This window comes from Scophthalmus maximus, chromosome 9 (genome assembly GCF_022379125.1).
Source record: "Scophthalmus maximus strain ysfricsl-2021 chromosome 9, ASM2237912v1, whole genome shotgun sequence".
In the NCBI taxonomy this organism is placed as follows: domain Eukaryota; kingdom Metazoa; phylum Chordata; class Actinopteri; order Pleuronectiformes; family Scophthalmidae; genus Scophthalmus; species Scophthalmus maximus.
The window spans coordinates 13,235,656-13,251,195 of record NC_061523.1 but is presented as its reverse complement, the minus strand read 5'-3'; the positions used below and the strand labels follow the sequence as shown (position 1 = coordinate 13,251,195).

The following is a 15,540-nucleotide window of genomic DNA, read 5'->3' as shown; positions in this document are numbered from 1 at the left end:
TGTCAGTTTACTGTGAGGATACACTCTGTGTCCTCTGGTGTAGACTTCATTCCTTCACACAGTCACCCAGTCTCATGTTCACCAAAACATAGCATCATGCAGGTGATCAATATAAATAATGTGAATAGGTAGAAACACAAACCACAGCAGAGAAAAAATCAAGAAGAACAGTTGTTGCCAAAACCACTTTACACGGGAAAAGACAAATGCTTGTCACCTACTAATGAAAACCTCTCATTCTTTCAGATTGATGAGCAAGATGACTGATATTGAGCAAACTCACAAACTGATGAAATATTAATAATCAGTGTCTCCAGCTGATGATAAAGTCTGGCTGTGCAGTGAAAACACCCAGTAGATAAATTGCATGATTCACACGACAATTAATAAAATTCAATCATTCAGAGCACAACATCTGACATACAAGATCCCTGCAGAACTAACCTTGACAGACACAATACAGTCCAGACTAACGAACTATTTATATTTTTCTCTCTACATTTGCATTACCTGTCTTGTCCACTTGCAGTGGTCAGACCACATATCAACCAATTATGACAGAATATGAAGAAAAGGAAGAGAGAATAAACAAATCAGTTAAAAAGGTGTAATGGACTCGATTCAAATGTAAAAACCTACATATACCAGTGAAGATATCCATAACTTTTCAGACAATAAGTCTACTAGATATCACTAGTGTGAGACCAGATGGAACATTTACATGAGTGCATGTTGCAGGCACACACTGTATGTCTAAAGCAACTATGAAGAGAGAGGGAGAGAGATGGTAGATAAGTTCAGGCTTGGGTTATATACCCAACAGAAATCCTAAATAAAAAAATTCTGCCGATACATTTACCTGTGCAAATTAAAAACACCAACAAACAGCAAAACTAGGCAGGTTCCCACTGAGGAATGATAATTCAAATTCAAAAGAGTCACTTATATTTCAATGCACCCTAAAACCTGCCTCGCCAGACAACCTCCATACGAATGCCCGTCAAACCCAAGAGCAGAGCCAAGAAAAGATTCATCATCTATGTGAGTTGGTGCTGAGACAAAGTGTCTCCCTCTGAAACACACTGATCATTCTCACAACAACACTGCTTTCCAAACAGCAATCAATGTAAACCAAATAATAACAGAAGGGAGAGGCCTATTTGAGACACTGGAAAGAAGAAACTAAAAGCCGAAGCCAAATCATACTCTTCTGTCCCCAAACAGAGATTATCAACTGGCACAAAATCAGTTAACTGTCAGAGATAGAAAGCAGACGCAGGCCCTGATCAGGGTCAGACCCAGTGAACACAAACTTCATATTGAAAGAGAGGTGATAAAAAAAAGAAAATCATGGGAACCAAAAGAAAAGATGTGGTCACTGTTCAACAGGTGAGTTTGAAACAGAGATTTATCTCCTTCTTAAATGTATTCATATAGCGCTTTCTAGTCATATAGACCACTCAAAGCGCTGTACAGGAAACTCACATTCACCCATTCATACAGGGCTGCTATCTACCGCGCATTTTTCTGTCAAATTCATACACTGTACGAAGAGCCAGAGGCAAGTTAGGGTTACGTTTCTTGCCCAAGGACACAACGGCGTGTGTACTGGTTGAAGCTGGGATCGAACGACTCTACGTCCTGAGCCACAGCCGCCCCAGAATGACGAGTCAAAAGTCAAAATACTCCTCAGAGAAGGAGACGGGAAATCATTCTGCCACCACCTGAGAGACAGTGAATGACCTAGATCGGACACACACGCCAAAACACACACTCAATATAGGCTAGACAGAGAGGAGAGGAGAGAGAGAAGACCTTGGCACAAGAGTCGCACATTAAAAATGACATTTGATCGGAATTTATTGTTTCACACAGTGTTAACTCTTCAACAGTAATGATCCGACTGTGTTAAAGATGTGTTTTATCGATGAGAGAAAGTATTACAATGATATTTTAGTGAATCTGCCCCATGCCATCACTGAATCTCAATCACATTGCCATATTAATGCTCCACCTGTTCAGTGGTAGAGAGGTTAATGTTACTCAAACATAAGTGATTTAATTCAAGCATTGAATGGGATTATGTGTGTTTTCTTTTCCTATGTTATAGGATGTTATAGTGAAATGGTGTAAACCAAGCTCTTAATATCAGTGCGAGAAGAAGCTGCTTAAAATGACTGTCACTACATCAATTCTCTAAAGGAAAAGTGTACTTAGTTCATGCTGAACAAACACTGATAACAACAAGTCTCCAGATGTATAATTAGCCCAGGAGGGCACCTGTCATCCACACAACCTTCTCACGGCAGCGGATTAAGTGGACAAGAAGGAATAAACATCTCTTGAATAAGAAGTTTAGATTAAAGAAATATTTATCTGCTAAATTATGAATACCATTATATTTCTGAGATTAAAACAAAGAATGTCAGATGTACATTTGTATGTTACAAGTGTGACACTAACTTCAGGAAACTTGTAAAAAAAAAAAGGCTTAAACTACTGTCACATCTTGACAGAAGGAAAAAGGTATCAACCAGGAGACAAATGCCATAAAGCTTAGGAAGTAAACAATTGGTTATTAAAAGGAGATGATTTGAACAGGATGACAACACACAAAGACAAAAAGACAAAGAAACAACTATGCAAAAAAGAATTGTAAAATAAAATGAAACAGTACTTTTGTTTGAAAATAGAAATTAGGCTGAAATTAAACGTGAAATGTAATTTGTGTTGAACTGCTTGTTCTTGAATTATACTCGTTTGACAAAACTGGTGCTATTTGTACTCATACCTCTGAACATCCTTCAAACTCCCCAAAGGCATCAGCAAAGTCAGAAGGACTTTTCCTCAGAGTCTGGTCAGCAGGCAGCGTGTTGTCATTGTAAGACGTCACAAACTTAAAGTCACTGGTTCTAGATCCTGTTGTCAGGTAGGCGTCATAGTTGTAAGTGCTGCGTAAAGTTCCTGTTCCGTCAACATCTGCGTAATTAGGAGGGAGATAAGCGCTGGGGATGGCGACCGCTCCGTCAAACAACAGTCTGGGCTTTCTCCTGCGACAGAACCTCACACCCAGGATGATGATGATGAAGGTCAGGAAGAAGGTGGACACAGACACCAGCGCGATGATCAGGTAAGAGGTCAGTTTTGAATTCTTCTCATCATAAGAAATGTCCTTCAGCTCTGGCACCTCAGCCAAGTTATCAGAAATAAGTAAGTACATGGAACAGGTGGCAGAGAGAGAGGGCTGTCCGTTATCTTTCACCGCCACAATAAGGTTCTGTTTCATGCTGTCAGATTCAGAAATGTCCCGCTGTGTCCTGATCTCTCCGCTGTGGACACCAATGGTGAAAAGTCCCGGATCAGTGGACTTGACTATGTGATAGGACAGCCAGGCGTTCTGCCCGGAGTCCGCGTCCACCGCTATCACTTTGGACACCAGAGAGCCTCCGTGTGCAGCTTTGGGGACCAGCTCGGTCATGAAGGAGTTACCCTCCGGGGCGGGGTACAGGATCTGAGGAGAGTTGTCGTTCACGTCCGATATGAAGACGCTGACGGTCACGTTGCTGCTGAGCGGAGGAGAACCGTTGTCTCTGGCCACCACGTGGACTTTAAAGCTCCTGAAGTGTTCATAGTCAAACGACCTCACAGCGTGGATCACCCCCGTGTCTCCGTTAACTGACAGATAGGAGGACACCGGGGCACCGTTCACCTCACCGGGTAACAGAGAATAAATCACTGTACCGTTCTGTCTCCAGTCGGGGTCTCGAGCAGTAACGGAACATAAAGTGGAGCCAGGTTTGTTATTTTCACTCACATATGCGCTGTAGGACTGTTCCTCAAACACAGGTGGGTTGTCGTTGATGTCAGCTACAGATAAGTGAACAGTTTTAGAGGAGGACAGAGGTGGAGAGCCCTCGTCAGTGGCACTGATTGTAATGTTGTAATCTGACACTAGTTCACGGTCCAGTTGTCCTGTGGTCACCAGAGAATAATAGTTTTTAATAGAAGGAACTAACTTAAAAGGAACATTTTGCTGAATGGAGCAGCGAACCTGTCTGTTTCTCTCAGGGTCTCTGTCCTGCACGTTAATGATGCCCACCTCTGAACCAGGTGACACGTTCTCAGGTATGAGGGTAGTCAGAGATTTCAAATTAATGACAGGGGCGTTGTCATTCACATCAGTAACAGAAATTATCACTTTGGCATAAGATGAAAGCCCTAAACCATCTTTCGCTTGAACGCGTATTTCAAAAGATGTAGTAGTTTCATAATCAACAGAACCAGTTACTCGGATCTCACCCACTTTACGGTCAATACTAAATATTTTCTTCACGTCTTCAGTGACGTGTCCAAAGTCATACGTCACATCTCCATTGACTCCCTCGTCTGCGTCAGTCGCGCTCACTGTGACCACCAGGGTATCAGGAGGAGAGTTTTCAGGCAGACTGGCTTTATAAACGGCCTGACTGAACACTGGGGCGTTATCATTAGCATCCAGCACAGTGACGTGTATGACCACGGTGCCTGATCTCTGAGGAGAGCCTCCATCTAGAGCTGTGAGGAGCAGATTCATCTCCCCTTGCTTTTCACGATCGAGCTCTTTGTCAAGAACAAGCTCTAGTATATTATCATTAACAGCCAAAACGAAATGATCATTCTTCTTCAGGCTGTACTGTTGAACTGAATTCTGTCCTACATCCGCGTCGTGCGCCTCCTCGATCACAAAACGAGCTCCCCTGACTGCAGACTCTTGAATTTCGATATTAATAATTTCTTCTTTAAACTGTGGTGCGTTGTCATTAATATCCTGCACGTGTAGACTAATCCGATGGAGCTCGAGAGGATTCTCCAGCACAAGCTCCTGTTTGAGGATGCACGACGCCTTCTCGCCACAAAGCCCCTCTCGGTCAATCCTGTCGGCAACAATCAATTCTCCGTTGTTCAGGTTGATGTCACAGTAACGTGTGTCAGTCCCGTCGGTGTCCATGCGGGCTCTTCTGTTAGACAGCGTGACCGTTTTCAGCCCGAGATCCTTGGCTATATTTCCAATAACCGATCCTCGTTCCATCTCCTCTGGAAAAGAATAGCTCATGTCCCCGTACGCGATGTGCAAAAAGAGAAAGAGGAAACAGACGCAGCGCTGCTGAAACGAGATAATCTTCGAATCCATCGTCAAGGATGAGTTCCTGTACAGGACGGCGAAGAATCGGTACAGATAGTTTCACCACAGAACACGAAGAGCAACAGCAATTCAGCGTGACTGTGCTGATATCTAGACCGGTCAGTGGGCGTAAAAGAGCTCCGGTCCACAAAGGACAGAGGGATTCAAGTATTGTAAGGCTGGTGTACAGCGACACCGTGAGTTGAGTTCAACAATGACAATCCTGAAAAAAAAAACTAAAATGAACACGTTTGGAATTCCTTGTAGCTCGGTTAACTTTACACACGATTCCAAATGAATCAAATGGTACATGAAGGCTGATGTTGAAACAAGTTTTGTACAGCTACAGGTACCGACAGTCTGCCCTAACCAGGAAACCAGTTCTACAATGCAGGCATTTGTGTCAGTGCATCAAAGATAAGCTCACATCAAGTATGAAGACAGCACTATATTATTTTCCGAAATAAACTTTAAAAAAACAACATAATATGCAAACTTATACAGCAAAAAGTCTTTTAAGTAACGGCAGGTTGTCTTCAATTTATTAGTCACCACACTTAAACATTCTATTGAATAGCGCTCAGTAAAGAATGTATCTGTCAGATACAAACAAAATAAAAAGTATATTTCCTTGCCAGCTGCAAACAGACAGTATTCGTGTTTTGATTCTTTTAAATGAGGTATTGATCTTCATGACATTGGTGTGAGAAGACCATGCAGGAACTATTCCATCTGCACTGTGTGATGTGGGAACATATGTAAAAGTGAAAAGCTGATGTGTACATCAGAACGCATGGAAAGTTGGACCTATAACAGTTTATCATTTAGCTCAGAACTGTTTGTCTTTCAATGCTTAGTTGATATTGTAGCACAGAAACATGCTAATTCTTTATTTATAATTTCTCTGAAGATTGCAGGCTGAAAGGTTCGCTAGCATGCGTATAAATGCAGAGAGCTGCCGTTGCTGCATTTACCCCAAACTATCCAAGTGCTTGTTTGTAATATATATTGAAAACCACATCACATATTATTCACCTGAGTCGTCATGTTGTATGACATTAATATACTGACCACTATCGTCTCCAGAAGGATTAATCTAGCTATACGTAGAGGAGCCCTGTCTGTATTCCACCTCTTGTGATTATTTGATAGTTGTTCTGAGTTTTTTTCTTTCTTGGCTTCAAGATAATGCAACACTTCAAAACTTATTTGCTGTAATAATGGTTTGATTGACTAGAATATAAAGTACCTTATATGAACTAAATCCATACTTGGCCTAGTTGGGCTGTTTTTGCAACCACTTGGCCTGACATAGTACAAACACAATCTACCTGTTGACAAAGGTTTACTTTTACAGGTTCCAGATGGAATGACAGATGAGCATAATGAGTTTATGAAAAGAACTTTGTTCAATATTGACTGAAAAACTGCTTTTGTTACAACCCCACGTCAAGACAAATTACTGCGAAGCATTAAGAGAACACTCAAAAAGTTGACACACTACTCCTGAACTGCCACCAGTAAACCTCTACTAAGTTGTATTAGTGGCAAGAAAATGTATGATGGTGATTCATAGATATTTCAGTTGTTTAATCTCAGTAAACATGTGAAATAAAAGAAAAATAGGATCCAGTCAATACCTTGAAACAATGTGTCTTTTCAGAGGAGGTCAATTTTTTCTTTTTTTTAAAAGATCACAGCAGACATACAGCTTCCGTTTTTATAGAGCAAAAAAAGACTATCACAATCAACCACAAGCACTGACGTGTCCCCATGTGATGACAACTTCAGTTGACACATCTGTAAAATGAAAAAACTGGCCCTTTTTCCTTTCCATGTATCTTTACTTTAAGCCGTGGCCAAATCCGAAATGAGATTAACCAGAAGGGACAAAAACAACAGAAGTTAATTCAGCCTACTGTACATGAGCGGAGGAGACTGGCTTCAAAGGTTCAGGAAGTCTTCTCCACCTGTGCTCACACAACAATAGCACGTCTGAGTAGATTTCCACTCAGTGACATACATAAATCGGTCTCTGAAATACCATAACATGTTTCCCTGGACTATTTTGAAAGATCACCAACACCAACTGAGTCACCTACTGTAAATGACAAGTGGCCAGAGACGTGACTTACTATTGAACAGCGATAAAGTGATTGTCAATGGTAAATGACTCTTTGTTTATATGAATGAAATCACACCAACAATTCCATGACACAATATAAGTTGCTATCAAGGTGATTGGTTATATGGATAGATGTATTGCTTTTAAGACATTTATTTCTGTCAAGAGGGCAATTTAATTTCATCTGTTTAGATATAATTTGACGCAGAATCTGTATTTTTGTTGAAGTTTATCTAATTAAAAAGGAACAGCATTAAAAGCAAATGCAAAAAATCATGCCTTTAAAAAAACTAGTGTAATTTTTCATACAGCCAAAACAGCATTAATAACAGCAGATCAATCATGAATGAAAAACCCCAACAAAGTGATTGTCTCATAGAAAAATTACAGACTGTGCCAACCACATATGTGCAAAGCATCTATGAACTAAATGACACAGACAACAACACAGTGTTCAGTTGATCACTGGAGAATTACTTTACACTGATGAAGAAATTAGCATCCTACCCAGAACTATGTGATTTACTGAAATAAGCAGTAAATACCACAATTTAAGTCAAATATAACATTGTCTGATGTTTTCCGGTATGTATGAGCCTCACACCACACTGTGACAGTGCTAAGTGTAGTGAGATCTTTCATAGGACAGAATAAGTCAGTTAGTTTCAATGGAGACTAATTTATCCAGGTCATAGTTATCCACAAGGGTGCTGAGTGAGGAGCAACTGCACCTCAAACAAGTCCAGTTGATCCTGATTCAACACCCTCATGGATAAGATAGTTAGTGGCTGTAAAGGTTTTCAGTAGGTGTCAATATAAAAGACACTGGGCCGATGATAAGAAAGTGTAGTTTTGAGACATTTACGAAAGTTGTCCAAAACAGTTTCAATAGACATGCGGGTAATATGAATGTTCAAGAACAACATGAGGAAATAAATCTTTTCAAACTGTACGGACAGGAAATTTAAGAGTAGCATAAAAAAATTGAAGAATATTTGGAAATTTTAAAAGTGACTAATGGCTTAGGTTTTAAGAGGAAGACTCCTCAAAAATGCATTAATGTATGAATGAATTCGGATGTCTCACATGGAATTCATACCTGTGAGGACTCATCTATATCTCCAAAGACATCAGCAAAGTCAGAAGGACTTTTCCTCAGAGTCTGGTCAGCAGGCAGCGTGTTGTCATTGTAAGACGTCACAAACTTAAAGTCACTGGTTCTAGATCCTGTTGTCAGGTAGGCGTCATAGTTGTAAGCGCTGCGTAAAGTTCCTGTTCCGTCAACATCTGCGTAATTAGGAGGCAGATAAGCGCTGGGGATGGCGACCGCTCCGTCAAACAACAGTCTGGGCTTTCTCCTGCGACAGAACCTCACACCCAGGATGATGATGATGAAGGTCAGGAAGAAGGTGGACACAGACACCAGCGCGATGATCAGGTAAGAGGTCAGTTTTGAATTCTTCTCATCATAAGAAATGTCCTTCAGCTCTGGCACCTCAGCCAAGTTATCAGAAATAAGTAAGTACATGGAACAGGTGGCAGAGAGAGAGGGCTGTCCGTTATCTTTCACCGCCACAATAAGGTTCTGTTTCATGCTGTCAGATTCAGAAATGTCCCGCTGTGTCCTGATCTCTCCGCTGTGGACACCAATGGTGAAAAGTCCCGGATCAGTGGACTTGACTATGTGATAGGACAGCCAGGCGTTCTGTCCGGAGTCCGCGTCCACCGCTATCACTTTGGACACTAGAGAGCCTCCGTGTGCAGCTTTGGGGACCAGCTCGGTCATGAAGGAGTTGCCCTCCGGAGCGGGGTACAGGATCTGAGGAGAGTTGTCGTTCACGTCCGATATGAAGACGCTGACGGTCACGTTGCTGCTGAGCGGAGGAGAACCGTTGTCTCTGGCCACCACGTGGACTTTAAAGCTCCTGAAGTGTTCATAGTCAAACGACCTCACAGCGTGGATCACCCCCGTGTCTCCGTTAACTGACAGATAGGAGGACACCGGGGCACCGTTCACCTCACCGGGTAACAGAGAATAAATCACTGTACCGTTCTGTCTCCAGTCGGGGTCTCGAGCAGTAACGGAACATAAAGTGGAGCCAGGTTTGTTATTTTCACTCACATATGCGCTGTAGGACTGTTCCTCAAACACAGGTGGGTTGTCGTTGATGTCAGCTACAGATAAGTGAACAGTTTTAGAGGAGGACAGAGGTGGAGAGCCCGCGTCAGTGGCACTGATTGTAATGTTGTAATCTGACACTAGTTCACGGTCCAGTTGTCCTGTGGTCACCAGAGAATAATAGTTTTTAAAAGAAGGAACTAACTTAAAGGGGACATTTTGCTGAATGGAGCAGTGGACCTTTTGGTTATTATCCGAATCTGCATCCTGCACGTTAATGATGCCCACCTCTGAACCAGGTGACACGTTCTCAGGTATGGCATTTGCTAGAGATTTCACATAGATTACAGGGATGTTGTCATTGACATCGGTGACATCAACTGTTACTTTTGTGTAGGACGACAGTCCTAAACCATCCTTTGCTTTAATGCGTAAATCATATGATGCAACAGTTTCAAAGTCAATCTCGCCTTTTACTTTTATTTTACCATTTTTACGGTCAATACTAAAAACTTTCTTCACGTCTTCAGTGACGTGTCCAAATTCATACGTCACATCTCCATTGAGTCCCTCGTCTGCGTCAGTCGCGCTCACTGTGACCACCAGGGTATCAGGAGGAGAGTTTTCAGGCAGACTGGCTTTATAAACGGCCTGACTGAACACTGGGGCGTTATCATTAGCATCCAGCACAGTGACGTGTATGACCACGGTGCCTGATCTCTGAGGAGAGCCTCCATCTAGAGCTGTGAGGAGCAGATTCATCTCCCCTTGTTTTTCACGATCAAGCTCTTTGTCAAGAACAAGCTCTATTGTGTTTCCATCAGCAGCCAAAACGAAATGATCATTCTTCTTCAGGCTGTATTGTTGAACTGAATTCTGTCCTACATCCGCGTCGTGCGCCTCCTCGATCACAAAACGAGCTCCCCTGACTGCAGACTCTCGAATTTCTATATTGATCATTTCTTCTTTAAACTGTGGCGCGTTATCATTAACATCTTGAATATGTAGACTGAATGGGTGCAGCTCCAGAGGATTCTCCAGCACCAGGTCGCGTTTTATGACACACGACAGCTTTTCTCCACAAAGCTCCTCCCGGTCGATCCTGTCGGAAACAATCAAATCCCCAGTACTGACATTGATGTCACAGAATCGTTTGCGATTCCCCGCAGCATCAACGCGGGCGTTTCTAGAAGACAGTTTGCTCAAGTCCAGGTTCAGATCCTTCGCTATATTCCCGATATGAGATCCGCGCTTCATTTCCTCTTCAAATGAATAAGTCGCGTCTCCGTTCGCGGCGTTCCACAAGAAAAGGAAAACGATGCAGCTCGTCCGCAGCCCCATGATGCTAATGCGTGTTACAGAAAACCGCTACGTTTGGATTTCTGATTCAATAACGGTCGTGTAGTTCAGCCAAAACGAAATCAACAGCAGTCCCCCCGTGAGGCTACTCTCGATGCATCCGTAGCCCAGAAGCGACCAAAAAAATCGACCTTCTTATTGGTTTACGCACCAGAGGGTGGAGTGGAAATGTTTCATTTAGATAAGCGAATAGCGACTCCGTGAGTATGAATGACGAAATAACAAACTGCACACAATAATAAAAGTAACAACAACACTAATATCACTATCACTACAACTAATGATAGTTACAACAATGTCTTGAAATCGAAGATGGGTTATAGATTTGTTCATGACTTTATGCACCTTCATAACACAAACTCTGGCTGTAAGTAAATACTCACTGATATAATCAAATATTAGTTTTACCCTTCTATTTGAAACGTAAAAGCTATTTTCCAAACGGTGTAATTAGAAAATATCTTTGAAATTAAAAAGACAATAGTCTCCTCAGAACATATTACCATGCAGACAATAGTGTGTCTGTGAAAGATTTAAACTGTGATCGACATACGCACTTGAAGATGCACATAAACAAAATACAAAGTTAAAATATATCATAGTAAACCAAGAAAGAGATAAATCCAGAGAGAACTCTCGAAGAATCAAACAAATATCCTCAGAAGCAAAACTCCACAAAATCTGATCTAAATGAAATATGACACAGCTGAGAGGGAGATACGTGATTTAGATTTTCCTTTTTGAGCATGTTTACCAAACCAGCACATATCAGACACCATCAAAGCAAAAAATTTGAAAGCCTTTATAATAATTAGAAAACTATAGCGTAGCAACCCTCACGGTGGAGAAACACTGTCCAACACAACACATCCTCTAAAGCAATTTACAAAATATAGTGATCAAAATGAACCTGGTATTCCTCAGGTGTGTAGAAGTAAAGGAAAACAGCTTGAATGTGTTAAGTGGATCTCACGGTTTTGAAGTAAATCATAGATATTACACACTCAAAGTTGTCAGTCAGATATTCTCCCAAATACCGTGAAACAATATGAACTGTTAGAGTACAAACCGCTGAACCAATCTGATTTTGCCAATTTGTTATTAAAAAAAAACATTATCTCTGTTAGAACCATTATATAAAATGGGTTAGAAGTTTTATGCAATTATGATTTAGCTTTAGTCTATTGTTGATTTCCACTGTCAGATAAAAATCTAAATTATTTTGGACATCAATCAAAATGTAAAGGATATAAGTTCACGATTGTACATTGAAGACTCAATGAAAAAATCGAATTAGATGCAAATAATTGCAATTATATCAAGGAAAGGAAGGAGTGGGAGAGAGAAAGACTAATTTATAAACAAAGCTAAAAAGTAAAACTGTTGAGCGATGGAAAAAGTAGAAAGGTACAAGTTGTTCCTTTACAAAGTAATGTTCAGCACCAAGGACAGTGACAGAGAAATAAAACTCAAGCTCAGAGAAAGAGACGGACACACAAACATATGCCTTGAAAACAGATAGTAATTCTTCCCCCAAAACTAGTCAACGTAAAAAACAACTCGAAATATCAAGGAATTTAGATCATCAATGAAGATCCCTTGTCTCAACTCTTGAAAAATACCACGAGTACCAAAATAAAGGACAACTATATCACCATATTACTCATGATGCATTATCATACTCATTGTATGCATTTCAGGACAAATGGATTTACTGATGTTGAATTCAAGTTGGAAAAATGAAGAATAAAGGCAAATAAATGTTTCTCATGCTACATTGGCTAATCAAATATGTCTGCAAATAAGACAAACGATGTGTGACACATGTTCCTACCTCAGGAGAAGCATCACAATCTCCAAACACGTCAGCAAAGTCAGAGGGACTTTTCCTCTGAGTCTGGTCAGCAGGCAGCGTGTTGTCATTGTAAGACGTCAAAAACTTAAAGTCACTGGTTCTAGATCCTGTTGTCAGGTAGGCGTCATAGTTGTAAGCGCTGCGTAAAGTTCCTGTTCCGTCAACATCTGCGTAATTAGGAGGCAGATAAGCGCTGGGGATGGCGACCGCTCCGTCAAACAACAGTCTGGGCTTTCTCCTGCGACAGAACCTCACACCCAGGATAATGATGATGAAGGTCAGGAAGAAGGTGGACACAGACACCAGCGCGATGATCAGGTAAGAGGTCAGTTTTGAATTCTTCTCATCATAAGAAATGTCCTTCAGCTCTGGGACCTCAGCCAAGTTATCAGAAATAAGTAAGTACATGGAACAGGTGGCAGAGAGAGAGGACTGTCCGTTATCTTTCACCGCCACAATAAGGTTCTGTTTCATGCTGTCAGATTCAGAAATGTCCCGCTGTGTCCTGATCTCTCCGCTGTGGACACCAATGGTGAAAAGTCCCGGATCAGTGGACTTGACTATGTGATAGGACAGCCAGGCGTTCTGTCCGGAGTCCGCGTCCACCGCTATCACTTTGGACACCAGAGAGCCTCCGTGTGCAGCTTTGGGGACCAGCTCGGTCATGAAGGAGTTGCCCTCCGGGGCGGGGTACAGGATCTGAGGAGAGTTGTCGTTCACGTCCGATATGAAGACGCTGACGGTCACGTTGCTGCTGAGCGGAGGAGAACCGTTGTCTCTGGCCACCACGTGGACTTTAAAGCTCCTGAAGTGTTCATAGTCAAACGACCTCACAGCGTGGATCACCCCCGTGTCTCCGTTAACTGACAGATAGGAGGACACCGGGGCACCGTTCACCTCACCGGGTAACAGAGAATAAATCACTGTACCGTTCTGTCTCCAGTCGGGGTCTCGAGCAGTAACGGAACATAAAGTGGAGCCAGGTTTGTTATTTTCACTCACATATGCGCTGTAGGACTGTTCCTCAAACACAGGTGGGTTGTCGTTGATGTCAGCTACAGATAAGTGAACAGTTTTAGAGGAGGACAGAGGTGGAGAGCCCTCGTCAGTGGCACTGATTGTAATGTTGTAATCTGACACTAGTTCACGGTCCAGTTGTCCTGTGGTCACCAGAGAATAATAGTTTTTAATAGAAGGAACTAACTTAAAAGGAACATTTTGCTGAATGGAGCAGCGAACCTGTCTGTTCCTCTCAGAGTCTCTGTCCTGCACGTTAATGATGCCCACCTCTGAACCAGGTGACACGTTCTCAGGTATGAGGGTAGTCAGAGATTTCAGATATATAACTGGAGCGTTGTCATTTATATCAGTTATTTCAATAATTAATGTTGCATATGAAGCCAATCCCAGACCATCTTTGGCGCTAATCTGCATTTCATATAATGAAGCTTTCTCGTAATCAATAGCTCCAGCTACTCTCACCTCTCCAGTTTTAGGGTGTAAAGAAAAGAGGTTCCTATTTTCACCTGTAACATGGTTAAAACCGTAAGTGACTTCACCATACATTCCCTCGTCTGCATCAGTTGCACTCACTGTGATCACCAGCGTATCCAGAGGAGAGTTTTCAAGCAGACTGGCTTCATAAACGGTCTGACTAAACACTGGTACATTATCATTAGCATCCAGCACAGTGACGTGTATCACTACAGTACCTGACCTCTGAGGAGAGCCTCCATCAAATGCAGTAACCAACAGCGTAACCTCGTTTTTGTCTTCTCGGTCTAATTCTTTGTCTAAGATTAATTCGCAGTATTTTCGCGAACCATCGTTTGTGTTGACATTCAATTTGAAATGATCATTCTGCTGTAGTGAGTAGCCTTGAACAGCATTTTCTCCGATGTCTCCATCGTGCGCCTCATCCAGCTGAAAACGCGCACCCTTGACAGCCGATTCATGAATTTCAATCTTTAGTGAATCGTCTTTAAACTGCGGTGAATTATCATTAATATCCTGAACACGGATACTAATACGATGAAGCTCTAATGGATTTTCCAGCACAAGTTCCTGTTTCAGAACACACGACGCCTTCCTCGCACAAAGCGATTCTCTGTCAATCCTTTCTTGTACGATCAGATCTCCGGTATTTAGATTTACACTGCAGTACTTCACACCGTTGTCCTCGGTGTCAACACGAGCCTTGCGAGCGGACAGTCTGCCCAAGTCAAGTCCCAGATCCTTTGCAATATTTCCGATTACAGATCCACGTTTCATCTCTTCCGGAATAGAGTAGCTCACGTCTCCATTGACGTGGAGGAGAGCAAGAAAAATGAAGGCAAGGCCATGGAGCAGCGAAAATCTACAATATTCCATTGTTATTGACGAGAAAGAGCAGATACAACTTCAAAATAAGTCAATGTAGGTTCACTATATCAACGATGCATCGGTGAAATCTTTCAAAAAAAAAAAGAAAAAAACGTCACAAGGCAGAGATACACGAAGCGGTTTTATGAAATGCGGCACAAAAGCTGAATCAGGCTTTAAATTCGATGACACTGAAGGGTGGAGAGTGAAAACTTGTTCACTGGTGCACACTGACACCATGAGCATTTGTAAGGTATAACAAGGTGATTTATTTGCTGTATATTACAACAAATGAAACCCTTCTGTGATTGATTAAATCAAAACAACAACAAAATCAATGTTTTAATTATCCCACGTTTAAAGTGAAAAAAGAAATGTCTATGACTGTCTCAGAAAAATTCCTTGACTTAAAAAAAAATTTGATAAAGCCAAGAACCAAAAATATGTCTCAATATTAAGTGTTTGTTATAGCTCGATAACTGATTAATCAGGCCTGAATTATTATTAAATCATAAAACAACATGATGGTTATTAACTGTTATTTTAAACGTAAGGACTAT

General features: G+C 41.6%; 2 protein-coding genes across 21 annotated transcripts in view; both read right to left on the bottom strand.

Moving 5' to 3' along the window:
* The window catches only part of LOC118319082 (protocadherin gamma-C5-like), a 205,374-nt gene that overhangs the window by 140,975 nt on the left and 48,859 nt on the right, over window positions 1-15,540 (bottom strand). The window contains exon 1 of one of the 20 annotated variants that reach the window (XM_047334635.1): window positions 12,599-15,025. The exons of 16 other annotated variants lie outside the window; for them this stretch is intronic. In XM_047334635.1, the coding sequence (XP_047190591.1) occupies window positions 12,599-14,989 (2,391 nt within the window). In that variant the 5' untranslated portion in view covers window positions 14,990-15,025. Of the gene's footprint in view, window positions 1-2,791; window positions 5,241-12,598; window positions 15,026-15,540 lie in introns of those variants that run through there. 3 more of the 20 variants (XM_047334646.1, XM_047334643.1, XM_047334654.1) reach the window with 3 other exon arrangements.
* Window positions 8,380-10,857, bottom strand: LOC118319087 (protocadherin gamma-A11-like). The gene has a single exon (XM_047334669.1). It carries the CDS (start codon window positions 10,744-10,746, stop codon window positions 8,380-8,382), a length of 2,367 nt encoding a protein of 788 aa, XP_047190625.1. The 5' UTR covers window positions 10,747-10,857.